This window comes from Lepeophtheirus salmonis, chromosome 9, assembly GCF_016086655.4.
Source record: "Lepeophtheirus salmonis chromosome 9, UVic_Lsal_1.4, whole genome shotgun sequence".
Lineage (NCBI taxonomy): Eukaryota > Metazoa > Arthropoda > Copepoda > Siphonostomatoida > Caligidae > Lepeophtheirus > Lepeophtheirus salmonis.
Genome location: NC_052139.2, coordinates 2,357,916 through 2,381,221, shown reverse-complemented (window position 1 = coordinate 2,381,221; position 23,306 = coordinate 2,357,916). Strand labels below are relative to the sequence as shown.

General features: G+C 32.7%; 1 protein-coding gene across 1 annotated transcript in view; it reads right to left on the bottom strand.

Annotated features, from left to right (window-relative positions):
* Sesn (Sestrin) overlaps window positions 1-22,155 on the bottom strand; it is a 433,167-nt gene extending 411,012 nt beyond the window's left edge. The window contains exon 1 of the mRNA XM_040719400.2: window positions 18,610-22,155. Coding sequence (XP_040575334.2) covers window positions 18,610-18,669 — 60 coding nt within the window. The 5' untranslated portion in view covers window positions 18,670-22,155. The remainder of the gene's footprint in view (window positions 1-18,609) is intronic.
* Between the last annotated feature and the right edge of the window lie 1,151 nt (window positions 22,156-23,306).

Below are 23,306 nucleotides of genomic sequence, written 5' to 3'. Positions count from 1 at the left end.
TGTGTCCCAGATGAATGTAAAAATAGTGTTTTGTGGGTACTTTTTAGGATACTATACTAAGAAGGAGCGGGAATATTCGGCATTGCTTGGAATTATTAGGGGTTGACAAACAAACTTTTAATATAGATTATATCTTCTTTCCTTTCTTTCTTTTTTTATATGACTTGATAAGCTTAAACTACACACACTTGTTGCCGCATTCTTATGTCTTAGATCAAGTAGTCACGCCGTTTTAAAATACTAAACACGTACTCAAAAAATGCAAAAAACTTTCATATTTACTTTGTTTGTATCCCTTAATGACTGAGAACACCGGTTTAAATACTTATTTTGTATAGTATAGTTTTAAATATACTTATATACTTTCTACAAAAAACAACACAAAATATACATTTTTTAACTTTTTTATTGAAAATCAAAACTATGACGAGCATATAGGTATAGAGTCGCCATTCATTCGATATAATCACCGTTGGCATCAATAACGGCCTCAATACGGCCTCTGAACCGGCCGCAGGCTCTTCTGACCATCTCGTTGTCCATGTTGCCGAATACCTCCTTGATGGAGTCTATCAGTCTGGCCTTTGTGCTATGGGGATGTCTGTTGGTATGTCTCTCGACATAGTCCCAGACAAAATAGTCCAAAGGATTAAGGTGGGGAGAGTTAGGAGGCCACAAATCCTTGGTTACGACGTCATAACAGTTCTCGGTTAACCACTGCATGAAGATTTTGGACACATGGCAGGGTGCTGAGTCCTGTTGCCACACCCAGGACCTGTCTCTCCCTCAGATCCCTCACCATGGCCTTCATGGAGCTGGTAGGGTCATCCTCAACCATCTTCTTCACCTTACCGACAAAGTCGGTGTCCCTGACCTTCCTGTCGGCGCCCTCCTCCTTGGGTGCCCTCTTTATGGTGGCATCAACATCCCAGGTGTCCTCTAGCTTCTTACGGATACGCTGAACAGTCCGTAAATTAACTCCTAAGGTTGAAGCAATCGTTGAATTGGAGATTTCACCTCCATTATTAACCAATGCCATGACTATGGCGGACCTCGAAAGCTCCTCGTTCCACTTATAGCTCTTTATCTCCTCATATGATGACAGCATGATGCTAACTGAACTACGTATCGTCAGCTGACGAAATTAGCTTTCCTATTTGGTAACCGGTTTTTTATTTGATAATTTCGTCTTCAAGTTATCAAGATTTAAAGTAGGCGACAATCTGATCCCCGCTCCCTGTATATAGCCGGTACCACTATTGTACCGCTATATAGACCAACACTAACAATATATTTTACTGACCGAATTTAACTGGTAACTGAGTTACATTACGGTAATCTAAATGAGACTGATATGTTGTAATAGGTGGTATAAAATTAGAAACATTAAAAAGCTGATAACGGCGACCGGTTCCGATATAACATTTAAAATAAATAAGTATTTCTGGCAAATGGATGTAATTAATTACTTTAAAAAGAAAAAAAATTACTTGTCTATATAGATAATGCCAAGATTAATAAAAATATATGGTTAAACCATCATGTAATGGGGTTTGATAGATTTCAATTTGATGTATTGTACCAACTGCTAGGCCAGACAGACATACTTTGACGTCATAGAGAATAACATTGGTACTCTAACAGTAACAGCCAAGGAGGGCGAGATATAGCTGCTCTAGTCTTGCAACAGTGGAAATGGGTTTCTTTCATTGCTGGTGTCAAAAGTACCCTCTCCAAACACACAAGGCTCTTTCCATCGACTTTTTTTATTGTTGTTTGGACAGTCTGATGTGAAACCCCACGATTTCTTGCATGGGCCTTCATGGACTTGGGGGGATGGGCCTGGGCTGTTTTCTTTCACTCATTCGAGTCTAGTTTGGCCTTTTTGACAGAGTCCTTTCCTCCTTTCCAACGTTTTGGACTTGCTGACGGCTTAGACGGTACTCCTGGAGACGCACAACTGCTTGGAGTGCGCCAATGGAATTTCGTCAATCACGTTCTAGTGTCATTTTCTCAACTTGTATGAAAGCTACAGAGCTCAGATTTGTTTAATTTTATAATCAATTGTTTATGGTTTAATAAATCGAAATATGAATTTATTTCAAACAGTCAACCTTCATTGATTATTGAATCAGTAAGTGCTCATATTTCAATGGACCATCCAGTAATCAGCAATAAGAGGAAGTCAATTAACAGATACCCCCCTCGATATTACTACGATGTCGATACTTAATTTTACTCCAAGATCAACAAGGACTTACACTTATAACTCCCGAGCAAATCATCATTGCTAATCTTTTTTTTCTTCTTTTTGTAATCACACGTATTGATTATTACTTTTTACATAAAAATTAACATTTCAAGAAATTTTTAATAGTGATAACAGCTTTGGTAAATAAAAATAAAAACCCTCGCATCACATACCAAAGGTAAGGTAATATTTATACAACTCAAATCATTGTTAAGTTATTCAATGATTTAATCATCCTCCAAACTCTTTTATCGCATTTGTGAAAATTAAATAACTAACGCCTCAGCTTCCTCTACACGCATCTAAAAAATACTAACAAATTTATTGATATTAATTTAATTATACAAAAATCAGTTATTGTGTTAATTATCACTATAATATTTCATTGTATAAATGGAGTAACCAAATATGTAATATATATATAATATACAATATCCAACTATTGCCACTGGCAACCTACAATTTGTATCACTATATGAAATACTACATTCCTTCTGGGTATTTTTGTGCTATTTATCTGATGATGGTAGAAATGTTAATAAATGTTTAAAATATTTTAAAACACATTTACTAATCAAAATATTTATAGAAATGTAGCGAATATAAAAACCATCAAAAAATAATTGAAACGAATAGCGATGTTTTAATTAGCACAATAGGAATACGTAACGTTTAATGTATGTAAACATGATATATATATATGTACAATTTAAATGATATAAAAATTACTGAACAAAGTAAAGAATTGTTGTGTACAAATTTTTCAAAACTCAGATCATTTTTCCCTTGTGGAGAGGGTAATGTAATAATTGCTTATTCCTTAAATAATTGATATATTAATGGTGTAGTTTTTGTCTATTTTAATGATACTTACTAATTGATAAGTATAATATAACACAGATTATTAAGTTCATATGCCCACAGCATAGTGACAAAATAAACTTTTCTTATTATGACACTCTAGAAAGGTTGCGTGAGATTAAATTGTTCCGTGCTGTAAATTATTATGATTTAATTCTACACTCTACTTTAATGTACTCTTATGACAATTAATTTACGGATCCATATAGCTTTAAATACGTCTTAAAGCAGTAATAAGTTAATTTTTAAACTAAAGCCTTTTCCCTCATCTTACAGACTCAAATATCATATCATATTATGAGGGTACTAGTTAGCTATTGTTAGCTTAAATTTACTATAATTATAGATCAAAGAGCAAATTTGCTTTAAGTTATCAGTAGATTTTTGTCTTTTTAGTATGCAACAGCAAGAAGAGAAAGAATTATAGTCAATTAAGGCAGCCATCTTAAATAAAGGTTATTACAAGTAATATGCAGATTAGATAATAATATAATATATAATGGAAGGTATGAAATTTATAACTTCTCCATGATACCACCATTTGTAAACATCAAGATGCTGTTAATAAGTTATATTCATCATAAGTGAGGTTAATCGAAGTCATGTTATTTATTTTTTCTCTATTATTTAACCATTTTACATATATACTCGTTCATGATACATAGGCATAGACAATAAAACGATTATTGAGTGGTAAAAGATAGAAAAAATTTACGCCTCTATGTATGTATTTATTCATAACTGAAAACACAAATACACATATAAATGTTGGAAAATGTTAGCAGATAAATATTCTTCTAAATTACTTGAGCATGAAATGAGAGAAGATGGGTGCAGATATAAGTAAGGGAAGGAAAAGTCTTCCAAAATTCAAGCATAAGATTAACGTGTTATTTTATTTATTTTTTATTTTTTTAGACAAAAATGCATTTTTATTGTTTTATTATATTATCACACATAATTATAGGAATAATACAACGATACAAAAATGCAAATTCGGTATAAAAATAAGAAAACTTAAATAGTCAAATTATCTATTTATAGCATTGAATAAAAACAATCTATGTACTAAATATTTTTAAGGCAATAAGTTCAATTATTGTAATTTAAGGAACTTAATTTTAGCCAATTAATGCATAAAATTAACGAGGAAGCCTACGTGAATGAAAATTTGGGTACTTGTTCAACTTAGAATAATCATTAACTCTGCCCAGTTTTATAAAAAAAATCATTCAAAAAATGAGGTTTTTACTGTTTGGGCGATATGCAATCACCTATCTACTAAATATATGACTATATAATTCACAGCGAAAATATCCTTTGTATTCTTATTATTTATTATAAACATAAAATTTGATGTCAGACGCCTTAAATTCTATAACACCTCTGACCAACTGTTTATTTGAAGGGGCAGGACAAGAGATCCCACTAATCCTCGAGATATGTTATAAAAACATACGAGGGTGGTTTGAAAAGTTTCATACCTCAACGTGAAGATGGTAGCACTCACAAATAAAAGATAGCCACATCTAAAGCTTTAAACCTGCTTTAGCCACACCTATCTTAAATCTAGCATCTGTTTACAGTTAGTCAAAAAAGTTCAGCCATTTTGGACGTGCAGTTGTTATGAAACAGTCGTTTGAGTGAGTTGATACGTGTATTTTTGTGAAAATGAACAAAATCGAGTATGGAACTTCCATTCAAAAATTATTGTGAAAGTTTAAACAATGGCAGAAAAATATAAGATTGTTTCGCTAAAGTTTGACGGATCTAAGTCCATCCAACTCCATGTAATTGAGCTAAAAATAAAAAGTGTCCCGTGAACAATTATTTTGCCTAAAAAATGCCGATAAATATATGGACAGGTTACAAGGATGGGAACATATCTGGGAGAAATATGTAGAGTTACAAGGAGTGTATGTTAAAAAATAAAATAAAAAGTTCAGAAAAAATGTCTTGAATCTTTGTTTTGTCAGAAATTTTTGGACCACCCTCTATACATTATACAGCGATCACTTTGAGTTGTCTTGAAAACAAATGTCGTCATAACAATTTTTTAAGTTCCCTAATATATAGAAACAAAACACGTTCATTAAGTATAATTTCGTCACAATGGAAGAACTATACTCGGAGCTGCCCAAGATTCCGTTTTACAAAGGAGGAGCCTTCAAAAAACGATTGATTTTTGGTCAATTCAGTTTTTAATATTTATTAAAATTATTTTTTCACATTATTACTAAAAAACTTATGAAGAGTTCAAATCTTTTCCTCTGGAATATTATTGTAATCTGTATCCAACGCAACCTAACCCTCTTATTTTATCAAAATTCAATAATAAATATTAAAAGCTATATTGACCAAAAATCAATCAAATTTGTTATTTACTTTGATTTTCATCTATATTGTAGTTCTTTCAAGTAGAAATATGACAGTGAATCGTAGACTATCCCCTTAAAACTTGATTTTTTTAAATAAGGCTTAAAGACCAAATCTGTTGAGGTTGAAAGTTTTAATGTTCATTTTCGTGTTCTACGGCTTTAATAACAATAATAAATGTGGTTTTCAGCCAGCACGCAAAAAATGCAGTTAGATGGTGTAATCAAGGGCATATCAGCATCTGTAACACTACTGGGCTGACAATGCGTTGCATTCAGGAAACCAGGAAGAAAATGGAGGATTCAAAGAATCTCAAGATGACTATTTCGATGTTGCAGAGAACTCCAAGATGGCCAGGAACGCGGAGTTTATCAAGAAGGTACACAATATCATATACTGATCCCCGAATAGGTACTTCTTATAAATCGGTAAGGAAATTGAAGTCAGTGATAAAATGATTAGGTCTGTATGTTAACAACATAAAGGGTACCTCAAATATTTTGTCATCTTGCATGAAGAGAGGGGAAATATTTCTATAAATTAAAGATTGAAATCATCTGCACATGTATTTAATAGTTTGTTTGTGTTTACTTTATGGGTGCGCACAATGTTGGGCCTAGGCGGCTGAAACTCTGCAGGGGTGCCTCTTTTGAGCCTGGTTAGGCTAAAATTAGAGGTGCCAATCTTGAGAGTAAAAACAAAGATGTATTCTAAATTTATTCAAATCAAAAGAGTTATTGGCAAAAAAAATAAATTCATGAAAAATGCAGTTTTTTTATTTTTTTCGTAAAAGTTCCATAAAAATTGTCTGAAAATTCGTTTGCATGTAAATTTGACACATACAAATTCCTTTTAACTCAAATATCCGTCGTTTATATAAATATATATATATTTTTTTTTCATCAAACGTCGATTTTCAATTTTTCAAAAGAAATTCCATAAAACGATGTATTTTGGACATAAAATTATACAGCTAAACAATACAACTGTAAAGCATTTACAACTTTCAGAACTTTTTTTTTTTTTTTTTTTTTTTTTTTTTTTTTTGCAATATTTGCATAATTAAACCAGTTTTCGAGGGTATTTTTTTCGACAACATTATTTTCTATAACTTTTTTAGGTTTTGCAAGTACGAAAAAAAATTTGGGTAGGTGGGTGTGTTCCTCATTACAATTCAAATAAATTTTTCGCAAAACTATTGCACTAAAAAAAATATCGCCAATTTCGATATGGTAATTTCTTGACAAACATAATAGTTGGACTTCTCATCAGGACAAATTTTTCCATGTGTATATGTCGATATGGGTACTAAGAAAACTGCCATGGAGGAAAAAATTGTCCATCTTGGCTATAAATTTGCGATATTGGCGGAGAGTTTTCAACTAAGCTATTTATCCTCCCCCCCCCTTACCAATTCTCTCGATTCATTTATTAGAAGATTGGATTGAATTTCAAAATATGCAATGAAATTCTATTGCAATAATATTACTCTCACTTGAAAGAACTCCTTTGGAGGATGGAACTAACAAACATGCTTAGATATTTGTCATGAATAATATTAAGCGAATTTATAATGTGTTATCATTCATCATGAAGTTTCATCAAAATACGGGCAATTTTCCTACATGGCAATCTTCCAATAGCAATTTTTCTCCAGGGCAGTTTTTCGCAGTATCTAAATTGAAGTTTATGACACTATTTTTTTTCAATTTATAATACACTTTATATAATATACAGGTATAAATTTCTATTATTTTTAAATTTTTTTTAAACTTTCTTATATACTTAAATGTTTCAACTTCAAGGTTTGATCTCGCTTCAGAAGCCATGATCGAAACTGAAAGCAATTATATCGAGGAATCCTTGAGATACATGACCTAAATTGAATTTGTTTTTTATTTGAAATAAAAATATTGAAAATTACGGATTTTATAGTGTTGTATTTTTTTATAAATACGAGAGAGTGCGCAGATTTCATCTTCGAGCTCTATATATGCATAGAAAAATATTTATATTGATTTTTATATTTTTGAAGGCATTAAGACCAAAAGATGTGCTGAATTCATCATTTGCTGTGGAAAAATTAAATTTGAACAAGGAAATTTTAGAGTCATGAAAGGATATGGTCAATGATGAAAATCCTATGTATAATGGTTATTAGGGCGTATCACGGGAGCCCCAAATTGAGCTATCGCGCATTTTGACATCTCAAACATTGGCAATAGTAAATAGAAATCCGTTTTACTAATAAAAAAATCAAGGAGAAAAAAAAATACCCCCCTATGAACAAATACTTTGCTGCTGGTAAAGTTAAAAAAAATAGACGAAAAAAGTTGACAGGATTTATAAAAATGGGTTGAAAACTGATAATCCTTTGGTCAGAAAGTTCGTAAATGAATGTGAGTAAATATTTGATATCGCTTCATGTCAATGCTATGATGATAAAATTCCAAGAGTTCAATAAATGTAAATGTCAAAGAAAGATCCCCCTTCAAGAGTGGGAGGCATATATTGGTCAAAAATATAGGGTGAGGATATTAAGACCAATTGATTGTGTTACTGCCAGCAAGAGAGAATGTCAAATTTGCAACTTTTGAGGTGTCAGAATCCGTGATACCCCCTAATGGGCATGTTTTAAAAAAGAAACTGAAAATCAACATGGTAACCTTAATATGTTGAGGAAAAAAACGTATCTGTAAATTTTTGTCCATGAACAAACAGATAGTCAAGGAGGCTACATTTCATTTAAATATTTTTATTGTTCTTTTATACACGTAAAAAATGATTTAACATAAACATTTATGATAAAACTGTTGATATAAGTTTAACTTAACTAATTTTTTTTAATTTTACTAACAAGCTATAATGTGTAGTATATGGATGATATGAAAAAAAAAATTCAAAAAATATCTAGAGTTTCAAAAATTTAGGGCCGTTGTGCTACCTCTAAATATTTATATTTATTGTCTAGACTATGATAATTGTATTTTTTATTATTAAAAGGAACCCATTTGAACCGTTAATTTTTACTTTTCACAAAAAATGATTTAATTGGCAACCTTAACTTCACAAATTAGGAATTAAATAATAATGACAGCTGCAAATGAAAAGAAAAATCATTCATCAGATTACCAATTCCAAAAAAACAGGGTAGCTAAAAAAATCACAAGATTTAGATCCCTATACATGGTAAATACTTGCCCTGTAGCCCCTTTCCTTCCATTGTGTTTGACAAACTCAAGGAAAGGGAGTCCCAATTAAATCTCAACCAGGAACCCGTTGAGCGTTCAGTTGAAAATATGAATGAATTGTCTCCAAAATTAAATGGAAATCAAGACGAAAAGGAAATTCCGGGGCCAATAACTCCAGTGAAGATTCGACTAGAGGATTTTCCATCTCAACAGGAATTTAACTTTAATCTAAATTCATACCCAAATAATCCAGATGTGGATCAGGCTCCTTTTATCCAAGAGCACCAGCAGTTCGGTTTAGGGCACTTCCTGATGTACAATCTTATTTTGGTTTCTAGTAGATTTGTATTGTACTTTTTATTTTGTCTAATGACTATGATACAAGTTTAGCTTATATCATTCAACGCGTATTGCATCATTCAACGTACAAAGTACAATTTTTTTATGCATATACATAATAAAACTTCTGTTAGTTACATATAATAATAATAAAATATACAAGATTGTCTTTTACTTCATGACTTAAATTGATTAAAATAAATCCCATTTCAGCAAAATTATATAAAGGAAATAAATATCAAGTTAAACATGAAATATTCAAACCTTCACGATTATAAATCAATATATGCTCGAATTCCAAATGGGGTTGAAAACATAACGGAGGACATACCAATATTTTTATGAAAAGTGAATCAATTAATTCATGACGCTCTTAGGTTTATGTTTGTACTGGCTGGTAGGAACGGCTGAGATTGGTGCGAGGGGAATAGATCTTGGTCGTTTCTCCACAACGTCTAGATCTTTCCTGTCCTATGACCAACAAGACCTGATGAAATTATTGAAGAGCCGAAAATCAAGATTATACAGAAATGCAATGGAGAGAGAAATCAAACAGATGAATTGAACTGTAGTTGTAAATATGTGTCCGATATTATCTGTCATCTTTTGGTAGATTATCTTTCTTTAGATACAATTTGATCAAATCGTAGGATCAACACTCCCCATTAATCTCAGTTGGTGATCATGTTTCCTGTGAAATAAAGCCTTTTTAATCCATTTTCGAACTCTTATTACTATCTTATATAAATTTAGGAAAGGGAAATCCACTTTTAATAGAAAATCCTCTAATGGTACAATAGTGATATTCAGAGCACACTTTAAGAAATTGTCTCCTAGTTTGACCACTGGTAATGCAGGATCATCACAATCGATGCTAGAGGCCTCCCAGTAAATTGTGTGAAATTTTGACATTTTTATGCTTTTCCATTTCGTATAAGTAAATGATGTGTTGAAAATTTGGAAATGAGATGTCAATATCATCAAAATTAGGGCATCTCAATATTTTTATCGTTTGGAAACAGATATACAAGTTTTTGAAATTATGAGTACCATCAAAGAGAAGAAAGAGAGGTAAATCTGGAGTTGCTGGATTTGGTATTTGTGGTTTCCAGGATCCATTACAAAAATGCTTGAGGTAGTATTTCCTGTTAGGAGTAACATTGTCCATAGAACCAGCTATTAGATTAAACCCAATATTCAAAAGCTCTGAGTTTATCTGTATGCGCAAGTCATAAAGTGCTTCGGAATTGAGGTTAACCAAAGGATAAAGTGCAACAGTATCCTGGTAACTTGAACACGTTGATTTAATCATAAAAACAAGTAAAGTTTTAGTAATTTGACCTCCATCCTGCCCTGTTAATCTTCCTCCAGAAACTCCACTCTTTGTGCAGTAAAAACTTCATCGACCAAAATCACAACTATTTTCTCATTATCAGCCAGTGGCTTGGCTCTTGTAGATAAGTAGTGTTTAATGAAGAAGATAGTCCAACATTCATAGTAAAAGACGATGAGAGTTTTGGAAGTGGTTTGGTGATTGCAAAGTTATCCTATCAGTGAACATCTGTCTATAAAAAGCAAGACTTGTATTGTGCCAAACGAGAGAAGTTGCTAAATAGGTAGGAGAAAAGTGTTTGAGATTTGGATTGGATTTTAGAAGGACAAGTTGTTCAGAGATTAACATTATTTTCTTTCGTAGCTGAGAGTTGATGTCCAATGACGAATTTTGAAGAAGCACATTCATATCATTAACTGAATTAGAAATTATTTCTTGCATTGATGGAGAGCCTAGAGATTTCATATAGGTCAGTATATTTTGAAGCTTGTTTATGGAAATAATCGTTTTTTTCGATCGTTATATGCTGAATCATTTTAAGATTCACTCTGATATTTTTGTTAAAAATGGAGAATGCAAGATCCATTTCAATACTTATAGTGAATTTTATTTCAAAAAATTATTTGGATGAACCTTTGAAGCAGTAAAGTTGAATGCAGACCTCTGTTCTCTTAGAAAATATATTTTCTGGAAGTTGTTCAATGACCAATTTGGAATATAAGTCCTTAAAATTGTCTACAAGATCCGTTTTTAATAACTTTTCTTCCGCCTGGATAAGGCATAAATTTTCAGCAGAAAGCCTTGCTGATGATGAAGCTTTCGTTGTTGTCCTCTCACGTTTTTCTGTAGATAAATATTTTGGAAGATTATGGAAAATTCCTGGAAGAGCAGACAGTTTTAAATAACGGTTCCAAAGTTTAGGATCCATAGACGACAACTGCTTCTTTCGACTCTTCCGAACATCATGTTGACTCTCCGTAACAAAATCCTTACCTTGAAAATGGAGGAAACAAACGCTTGAATACTTAGAAGGTGCCTAAGCTCCGTAAATTTTCCTAGGTAAAGCTCTATGCCAGGCACTTTTGAAGAATTCATCTTTTGGGAAGGAGTGAAAAAAACGGTAGGATCCTTTGGTTTTTTTATACCCAGTCCGACAACTGGGTACACAACAACAAGCTGGCATGATTTTAAAAAACACCTATAACATGGCATCAAATTTAGTATCATGATAATAATAATAATATTATATAATAATTAATTATACGATCCTTATTATAATGAGAAAAACTGATGTCAAAGAGTATTTGAAGAGCCCATTTAATCAAATTAATTAATTTTTACTCACAAAACTTCTCAAAATTAACTATTAGCTCTCCAATGATATTAGATGTTTCTCTTTATGAGATGATGATGAAGGTAATGAATAATGACTAATGATGAACAATAACAAAGTTTGATTAACATCAGAGAGAAAATTCACCTATTTGAATGAAAGTATAAATATTAGCACTCAAGGTGGAAGGAAAAAAAAACGCGGAAAACAGTGGGAGTCTTCCATGTCTCTAAAATTCCATGCCCTTTGCTAGTAATTTCTGAAAAATGTCTGCAATAAATAAAAAAATCGAATAAAATAAAGGATCTTATTTGGGAACTAATATGTTTTAATTTTATTTTAACTGTTTCATATTTTAGTTATAGTTAAAAAAAAATAACCGTAATTAAGAAAATTATATGACTAATTGTAATAATAGTAAAAATATTTGAGAGGCAAGAAGATTAACCCAAATTGAAATATGATTCATATCATATCCAATGTAATTTATTGGTATGCATTACTTATTTAGAGATATAATTGACACTGCTTTGAAGACACTACTGAAGACTTATGCCACGCCTCCAAGACGGGTGGGCGGGTGCCCCATCCTGGTGGAAGACGTAGAACGACTTGCCCGACTACTTGGAGGTCATGAAGATCAAGATACTCAAAAAGGTCCTCAAGATCACAAATAAATCGGGCAAGGCGTCCTTCATCTTCCAGTAGGATGGGACACCCGCTCACACAGCCAATATTGTGCAAGCCTAGATGGAGGAGAACATGGAGTTTTGGCCCAAGAACTTATAGCTTCCCCAAAGCCCCGATCTGAATCCTTTGGATTACTCTATCTGGTGGTAAGTCGATTCCAATGCCTTCAGATCACCCCACAGCAATGTCACCGACCTGAAGTCCTCCTTGGAGAAGGAGTAGAAGCTCATGAAAAGGGGCTACATTGCCAGAGTTTGCTTCACCTTCTGTGGCCGCTTGAAGACCTTCATTGAGAGCAATGGAGGTGAAATTCAAAAATAATATTTTTCATTAAGTGTTAAATAAATGCATTTAATTAATATATCACGTCTGACTAAATTGAGACTAAGGAGGAGCTAAAGTTTGCTCATGTTGATTGGTGGTAGATCTATTTTGCACGACCCCGTATATGCCCACATTGTTGGACCATTAAGCCTCTTTTGAACTTTGTCAGGCTAAGACGGGATGGCTAACAACAACAATTTGCCGATTTGAAAAATGATATACGCCAAAAACGCCCAAAATATGAAGCCAGGCAACACAAGGTAATTTTCCTTGACGCACCACCGCATCGCTCTATAGCCACCTACCTGCTTGTTGAATCGTACAACTGGGAACCTCTTGCTCATGCAACTTACTCATCAGACCTGGAGGCTTCTGATTATCATTTGTTTGCATCGATTGGCCACACACTCAAGGATTTACGCTTCGATTCTCACACTGAAGCCAAAAAAATGGATCGATGGCTGGTTTTCAGCCAAAGACGAACAATTTTTTTGGAAAGGCATCTATAAATTGCCTGAAAGATGGGAAAAATATCATATGATTAGACTTTGTAGATTAATTTACTTAATCGGATTGATATAGTGTGAAGAATCCAAGAGAATTAGAATTATCGGAATCTTTTTCGAATACAACAAAACATTCGTATTATAATTATTAGTTTATGTAGTTATTGGAAGTATTTTCTGAATATTTTTTTATTTTCGTTGGGGGAAGGAAAAATTTGAAAAAGCATATGGTTTCTTTATTTTTCTAATTACAAACAGTAATTTTTTAGAGAATAGTTATTATTATGAGCTGATAATTTTATCAAATTAGGTATAAATAACAGAGCATGATAGGAATTCTAACGAAAATAAATTTCGTGTAAAATCAGTCTCCTAGGGCAGCGTTTCTCAAAATGGCACACACTAAGGTGCCGCCAAAAAATACTTTTTTGACATTTAATTTTTTTTTTTTAAACTTCATTTATAAGTATTTTTTTGGTGTTATCACATGGAATCCAATTCGGTCGAGCAGATTAGTCTCAAAGGTCACTAAAAGGTTTTTTCCTCCAATAAGACCTCCTTTCCCTTCTCTTTCGATTTATCTCTCCTTCTCTCTGTCTGTTCCCTCTTCTCTTCTCTCTGTGTCTCTTTCTACATCCCTCTCTCTGTATATTTTCTTTTCCTATCATTTCTTTGTTTTTATTCCCCTCTATTCAGCCAGCACGACACGGGCACCCTCTGCAAAATTCATACAAAAATATATTTGAGTTGTTTTTCTTGCAAAGATCTTCTGAGACAAGAAGACCTTTACAGTCGACAAGGTTTTGAACCGAAGAAACGACAAATTTACATCAGCATCACCTGTGAAAGTCCAGGCCACCTTCAAGACAAAACATCCGGCCCAAATAATGTGCTTGGAAGTCATGGCCTCAGTTGGAAGAAAATGGTTCCCTTCTTCTTCAACCAATGAGAAAATCAGGACTGAGGTCTTGAGGTGGAAAATCTTGCCCTGGCTAAAGGCTTACTATCCTGATATCACCTATGTGTTGATCCAAGATGGTGCCCCCAGCCATACAGCCTTGAAGACACATAACTTCTGCAAAAAGCACTTAGCTGACTTCTGGGACAACACCTTCTGGCCCTTATCCAGTCCTGATCACAATCCCCTCGACTTCAGTGTATGGAGCGTCTTATCGAGCAAGGCTGAGAAGACATAACACAGAAATGTGTAGGAAGTCAAGGCCAGCATCAAAAAACAATGGGCCAACATGTCCGCCGATTATATTGTGGCAACCTACACCAAGTTCCAACATCCTGTCGAGGCTGTGATAAAGGCTGGAGGCGGTTATACTGAATAATTTTTTTTTTAAATTGATTGCTAAAAGTTTTTCAATTATATTTTTCATTATACTTTCTAAAAAAAAAGTTATTAAGGTTGTGATTTTGCTTCTTGATCGCGGAAAATTTCTCTGTCGCACTCTGTAAACACTTCATTTTCAACCTTAGTCAAACTGCATAATTTTACACCCTTAAGAGACGGCAGGGGTACAACTGTACCCACACATATTTTGGTTCAAATAGTTGTTCTTTTTTTCAATGTTTAATTACACTTTTACTAAAAAAGATATTAGTTTATGCTGCTTTTGTTATGGAAGCACATCATTACCCTTTTCTATATTCATAAGATAATAATGTACATAAAAATAATAAATTGAATTTTGAATATATGTGGAAAATAGATGTTCTACCTCTTATGTATACGTGTAGCTATGTCTCGTAATTGCTTGAAGATGAAGCTCTGATTTATTAGATTTGACAACGAAAACACCCGTGCATAGCTTGCTCAAACAGATAAAGCTGCACCAATATGCAACTTTTGACTTATGCTAAACATAAATTTGGAGAATACCTACACACTACATGAATAAATCAACATTGATGAAATATTATTTCCATTTCCAGCGTATTTACACAATATATACCATCTAAATTGACTAAGTATGGAATTAAGATTTTCTGGGCACGTCATACATCCAACACTTAACCTCGACATGGTAAATTCTATACTGGAAAACCAGTAGATCGGCGCAACAGCTGAATGTCGGTGAGAAAACAGTTTTGGATATATAATATTTATAAAGACTCTGGAAGAAACGTCACCACCGACAATTTCTTTGCTAGTATGGAACTGGCTAAAGTATTGAACAGCTAGAATACTACTTAAGTTGGAAAAGTAATAAAAAAAAAAGATTCCTGCAAAGTGATACACAATCAATAAAGGAAAGGACAGTTTCCTCACCAATTTTGTCTACCATAAAAGGGAACTGATTGTTAATAGGAACCAAAGAAAACCAAATCAGTTGTGCTTCTGTCATGTATATATATGACTGGAGGAGAAGTTGATGCCACAAAATCAAGCAAACCAAAGATTATCAGGTATTATACCAAACCCAAAGGCGGTGTAGACACGATGAACAAAATGCTGGGCTGGTACACAGTATAATGATGTATAATGTCTTGGGCTTTGACATTTTTCTGTAACATGATTGGTATCACTAACTTAGCTTCGTTTATCATATAAAGGGAAAATAACACAGGGCTTAAGAAAAAAGACTAGAGAAGAAAGTTCTTAAAAGATCTTGCAAAACAGCTATACATGCCTGCTATGTAATTTTGTTCTAATAACCGTATGGCTATGAGAAACTGTTATCCTCAAGCTGCAGTCTTATGTTAGCAAACTATCATACCGCCAGAAGGGGCAGCAGCTAAAGTACTCCATGGAAGTCGTGGAGCTACACAAATTGTTGCCAGTTGTCATATTTGCCGAGATCAGAAACAAAATCACCGTAAAACCAGGAAAAGCTGCATTATTTTTATTCAACCTGTTTGTGACAAACATTCAGAAACAAAGGTTATGTGTACAAATTGTAAACTGTCTAAATTTATCTCTAATATTTTATAACAAATGTTTCTTCCGTCATTAATTTTTCTTTTGATTAAACAATTTAAAAGATATTAAAAAAATATTGGTACTTTCAAACGCTATTTTCCTTAAAAATACAAGGAAACAATTGTACCTATACCGCCTCTTAAAGGTGTTAAATAAACTTCACAGCCTGTCTCAGTAACTTATAAAATATTTCCTCCCCAAAATTAATGTGCATAGGTTAATGAAAAATGTAGAGATGCCAAGAAATCTTAGAGCTCTCAAATGTCTAGAAAAAAAGTAAGACATACCTTAATATTAGAATCGGTACAATTGTACCCATTAAGTCCGACGAAGGTTCAATATGATAGGATATAATTTGAAATTCATATTAGATAAGTAAATATATATAATTAACCGTAAAAATATGTCTCAAGTACTCATAATTAATAACGTGTCATATTAATAACCCACCAGCATCATTATGACTGCAGTGCACATCATATTGTTTTATCATTTAACAACAAAAATATATTTTATTTCACAAAGAGCAAGGAACAAGCAACAGCATTATGGATCGCATTCTGAAAAGAAAAGCCCTACAAAAAAATGCACCTGATTGACTGTGAAATATATACTCAGCCTACCTCATGCACTTCGTTTTGAGTTCCCCTGGTCTTGTTGGGTTCTTGTGTTGCTGTATCGCTTGGGCACCCAAGTAAGTTTGTGAACCTGTTTTTTTTTAAAGGATAAGGTTAATATTATTTTTATTTACGGTTCGTATTTTGGTCTCTTCATTACTGTTTCGTCTAAATAAACAGGACATTTTCATTAATGCTATGTTGTGACTTTTTTAATCATATTTTATCCTGGGGTGCCTGGAGATTTAATACACATTTGAAAGGTCCCCTGGATGAAAAAGTTCGAAGGTCACTTAATCAAAAGAAAAATATATTTTTTTTCGGATACAAGATCCTAAATTTTCATAATTTGTTTTTAAATAACAACCGTTTAAATCTGTTGCGTAGTGCGATAAATTTTAATCGATGCCTCCCCTGCTAAATGTTTGCTACTCGACCACTATACATAGATATACACAGTACTCGAGTAGTAGAAGGATGGGGAGCGAGTCTATCCTCCTATAATTAAAATGTTCAAAAAACATCCCCTCTTCATGAAAAAGGTCTAAAATCCTCCCCTCTAAAACAGGCATTCCATCACCCAACCTTTTGTATAAATTAAACAATGGATATGGACACTACTTCTGTATTAACACTTTGTCTAACTTCCATCAACATATTTTATGTAAAAATGAAAATAAAACAATGATGATAGACTTGCAATAGTAAACCAGCGAATTTCGCTCCCTCTCGAGCCGGGGTTAGATTTAAATAAGCAGCAGGTATACCTGTATTCTATTTTCCAAACCCCCGAATCCCCAATCATTAGAATCCATCGCTGACCAGTTCCCCCCTGGTTTGCCTTCACAACTCTACCACTTGGCATACAATATACATAACCAACTGTTTCCATAGAAATTCCAAAGTACCTAAATCGTGAATTTGTGCAACAATTTTACGGACTAAAACTAAAGGTGAAATAATAATTAACACAAGCTGATGACTGTAACTGAAGAATATACTTTATTTTTCCCCAATTTTAATTAAAATCCCTCGTAGGTTTTTGAGAGTAGATTTTATAAACTTTTTCTAGCATATCATTAGGATCTATTTATCCCTCATGTAAAAAAACTATTTAAGGAATTCGATCTATATGTACATCATTGTGTATGTATGTCGACATGAATATTTATTTCGACCATTGTTATAACATAACTTCAATCTGCGTTGGAAAATATGTAGAATTAAGACGAAATTATGCCGAATCCCATTTTTCAAATATGTTACAATTTGTGACGTAATATCCAATTACATTTAAATCTTAGATGATGTAAATTTATATTATTTATAAAAAAGCATACTAGAAATGTCCGCAAGTTCAAATAGAATACTCATATGAATACGAGCTAGATATACAAATATTATTTAATAGCATGTACATTTTAGAAATCTTTTTTTAAAAACGGAAGTTACTACAGTAAATAACTCACGCAACCTTTCAATCATTTCACCATTTGATTGGTTAATTTAAATAATACACACGTACATTTTGGAAAAAAATGACAATTGTTTTCATCGTAAGCAAGGTTGGATCCTAAGTAAATAGTGAGAGAGGGTTCTTTGAATATATGATGTACTTGATACTATATAAACTAAATCGATAGGAATAACGACGATGACAATTTATATTAACATTTGTGCAACCCCATTTTTATACAAAAATAAATATTTGTTTGTTTTTTACATGATGCAAGATATTTCTTGGAAGGATAAATTCAAGGTTATTGATCTAGCAGCTTTGAATGTATTTTGTACATTAATTATAAAAATCGTAAAAGAATCTCTCATTCACGTGTAATAATTAAAAATCAACATTTTACCTCATAATGGGAATCCTCCAAGTTGTTGCTGTTATTTCCTTTAGTTGGTATTTGTGACATGTCTTATAATATTAGATTCAAGAAAAAGTCTTATCAAAATACAGAAATGAGAGAGAGATAAAAAAAAAGATTTCACGTGTGAATTCACTATTTTTTCCCTTCTTTTTTCTTAAACGTCACTTGTTTCAACACAAAATAGTAACAAAACACAACACTTCCACAGATAAATAAATTAAAGGAGTAAGAATTATATATATATATTATCACGAATTACTATCACTAATTTTGTCACATAAATAATATGCCCTAGTGATGTTCGAACTTGTATATTTATATTTGAAAAATATCTAAGGATAATTCGTGAAAATAACTCTACTTTGTTTTTGTCAGCTGAAATATAAATTTTCTATTTCTAAATGATTGAGACTTTTCTCTTTGTTTCTATCCTGCTATTTGTATTGCAGAGCACACGCTTCCCTTTTCCTTCTCTTGCTCTGGTATATAGTCAATGTTAGAATACACACACACGCACACTGCTATTCCTGTACAATAATGTTTTTAAGGAATCAAAACAGGAGGTTTTCGTTTATATGAACAAGTTTCTTATCTCTAGCTAATATTTAGGGAATTATGGTTTGTTTTTTATGATTACTTTTGTAAAATTCTAAAATTTTCAAGTTTATCTCACCTTACTAACAAGAAAAATATGTCAAAGATTGGGCAGCAAAGAGTGGACTCAAGAGGTTGCTATACAAATACCTGAATATATATATATTTTTTTTTTTTACCATTAACAAAAAAATTATTTCACAAAACTTTTAAACAAGACCTTTACAAACTTGGTCACTCAATATGGGCACCTTTAGCATCAATCACAGCCTTTACACGTCATGGGCAGGACTTTCAGTAGTTCATGACAAACTCCTTAAACAAGTTGTGCTACGCAGCCCTCATGGTGGCTATCAGTGTGTCCACATTTCGGTGTGGAGTTTTGTTTATTTCTCTCTTCAAAGTGCCCCAGTCAGCAAAGTCCAGTGGGTTCAAATCTGGCGAGGAAGGGCCAAATTTGATTGCCTCTTTACGTCTTGAGCCTGTGTGAATGGTCCTTATGTATAAGGACAATCCCAAGTTGCGTTTTGCAAACGTTTTGATGGTCTAACAGGTACATATACGGAGATGTCGTTGGCGGGATGATTCATCGATTTGGGGTGGGGGAGTCATCCTTGTTCTTTTTCTGCAAGCTAGGAAGGACCCCCGGATCCCTCTTAAATTATGCCCTGCACTCTCTTCTTTCCTGGAGAGGTCTTCTCAATCATTTTTCATCTTATCCACCAAGAAAACAAGGCTCCTGGGCACTTCACAATCTAAATAATCCTTGTCGCCTCAAATTCAGCATCTAGGTATCTGAAATTCGCTGCCTTTTATCTTATTGCTCACTTATGATCTCAAGATTAAGAAATGTTTATTATATTTTGTCTATGCACAAAGGATGGTTGAACCAAAATGGCAAAAGGTAATCATTAAACCTTGCTATATTAATGAGAAAAGTAACAATTTCCTTTTTGTCAAGGTAAATAGAAATACAAGGTCTTGTATTTATATTAACCTTGCCTTTTTGTTAATCAACACTAAACTGTGAATTTTTTGTCAGCTGTCGATGATTCCGCTTCTTTTTCCGTAATCAGTGTTCTGAACGTTGATTTGTTGAATGACGATTAAGCTCTAAACACACTTCAATCATACTGCGACAGTTGTGAAGAATTGGCTAACTACTAACTGATTTTAGGCCTTTCCTACTGTTTATTTTCGTATTAAAGGTTATAATAATTATTATCTTAGGTAAATTATAAAATTCCCCCTGTATCAACTGAAATGAATCTATCAAATTTTTAATTTCAATTAATTGCCCAATGGATCCTTTCACTTCAACTGATACTCAAATATTGTTTTAAGAGTCATTTGTCGATTAAGTTATTTAGAGCTCGGATAATAATTAAAATGTGTTATTCATCTGAAAAAAGATTGAAATAAAGACATAGGAATAAGGAAATTGAGTCATATTTAAAACCTGATTCTGCACTAAACAGACGATCAAATATTAGTAAATAAATGATTTTAAATATATTAAAGAGTGATATTTAATTATTATCTTAGTATATTATTCTTGAAATTCTATCTGATAAAGCTAAATGTTGTGTTTCATACTCTTCTTCCTCTTTCTATCAAGTAAAAAAAGATAGAAATATAAATACATATTTTCGATCTGGAAATTCTAGACTGGTCCGAGATCATTGTAGTTTTGTTGGACCAAACTTATTTAGTGTTTCAAAAAAGTTTGATTTGAAAAAAAAAATGTTTTGATTCGGTTCACAAAATAATCAGTCACAATTAAAGTTTAAGTCTGGACCCATTTTAAAGATGAACTGTTGATAACGTCATGTATGTTTCCAAATTGTTAACATCAGCACAATGAGAGCATTTTATTGTCAGCTGTCGATGTATCTGCTTATTTCCTCCTAATTAGTGTTATGAACGTTGATTGGTTAATGAGCTATTGTGAACAACTGTGAAAAAAATAAGTTAATTACCAACTGCTTTTGGGCCTTTTTTTCTCTTTTTTTTTCTGATAAAAAGTTGTGTGATTCAATAAAGGTAATGACGTGGAACGGACAAAAAATCTGTCCAAATATTGAGACAAAAATATTCTTCAAAAGTTGAAAACGAATAAATTTCGGTCTATTGCCCGCAGTCTGGACCAATATATCGATCCAAATCTGTTTTAGAAATACTTAGGACTAACCCGGAGTAGACTATGCCTCGGACGGAGGCTCAACACTAATATAAACTCATTTATTCTGCGTTTATGATTAGATTATTAATTAGGTCCCTTGTTTATTATAACTTAATGTTTATTACATTCATAGAGTACCTTTATAAGCTTATAAGACAGGGGTATATTTTATGTATATTTCTTAAGGTCAAACAGTACAGTTATTCACTACATATCTTAGATATGTATATATTTATGTTTCCCATTTAAAATATGTATTTTTCCTCGCAGCTATTTACGAGTGTCATGTGTTGTTTCTTAAGCCATTATCCTTCGTTCTATATTAAGGTGTTGAAGTAATTAAGAGCAATAAATTAAACATATATTGGGACGAAAAGAGCACTATCAAATAATTTACATACTTACATACATTGATTTGATAAGGTCATGAATCATGATGGGGAGACAAAAACCTGTTGTGTAAGTTCAAATGGAGTCTTGCAATAGAGTTAATATGTAGTTGACTTTTTCTAAGTATATAAATTCAAGGTTGTACTTCCTCTCCTCATTCTCCCTCTCAGTCATCATGATGATTAATGATCAAGATTAAGACTTAAATAAATTGTCGTATATATATATGTTCGTTCCTCTTTAGCTAGAATTGTTTTGTTTCTTTCTCTAAAAATACCTTTTGGAATAGCTTGTTTAAACGGATTCTATAAATAAGCTGTCATTGTGGTAAAATTAATTGCTGTCATGCCCATCCCATGACGATGATAACAAATTAACAAACTTTTATCAAACCTTACATTACATGTTTGAGCATTACGCTTTTTTGAAGTACAACACGTGATCTAGAGGCCACTGAATGATAATTTTTATGTGTGTCACGCGTTACATTTCGTTTTAAATCTCCTGGGAAAGATGTTTTATTTATTTGTTCGTTTTCAGAGGCATCTGGTGAGAAAAATAGATAATAAAAGGAGTGAGTCATCTTACATCAATTATTTGCTACGCAAAATAATTTATTTTAATAGAACAGACGGGTTTTTACATGAGTTACTCCAGTTTAAGCCTTTAAAACAAATTAACGAAACGCGACTGAGATACATGATCATAGTGACATCTATTTCCCACACTAGAACGCAAATTTTGCTTTAATAATATAAAAGATATCTCCTCAAGAAACCCTTTGTGTTACTCTTCGTATTCCTTGAGCATAATCAAAAGTAACTATTCAATACTTCGATCAATTCAATTCTGTTCTGTCCTCAAGAATGAAAGAAAAATACTAAGAGTATACCCACCCATTGTTATATACACACACTTGTAACACGGTTTATTAATACGACTATATTGTTGTTTCTTAAATCAAAATATGTATATGATCCATTTTTTAGTTAATTTTTTTTCCCTTAGCAGTTGTCGTTATTATTTAATTCCTGAGTAGTGTTCCTTTCCTAAATAGATTGAATTATATTCCAAACCTGTTTGAACGTTCGTGTGTGATCATAAAAGACGGGGCATAATCCTGAGGATTTGTTGCGGAGTTATAATTGTAAGTCCTTGTTGGACACAGAGTAGAATTGGGGATCGAGATCAAAATTAATCCGAGCTATCTCTGTTTAAACTTCTTATAACGTCATTGTACTTGAAAAAACATATGATGTCATGTTATAAACTATTTATCGGTAAAATCTATCTAGTCCGATTTTTTGGGGACCGAACTAGACTGAATTTTTCCTTTGGACTGATCTAGACCGAATTTTTATATGAGACCGGTCCGGACTGAGCTTTTTTTGTTGCACCGAACTAATTTGGTCCAACAAAAAATATAACGGTCTCAGACCGGTCTAGGACTTCCAGACCGTAACCCAACTCTTTTTTTCTACATATTTCTAGCCCGTGATAGTTATCTCCCTTTTTA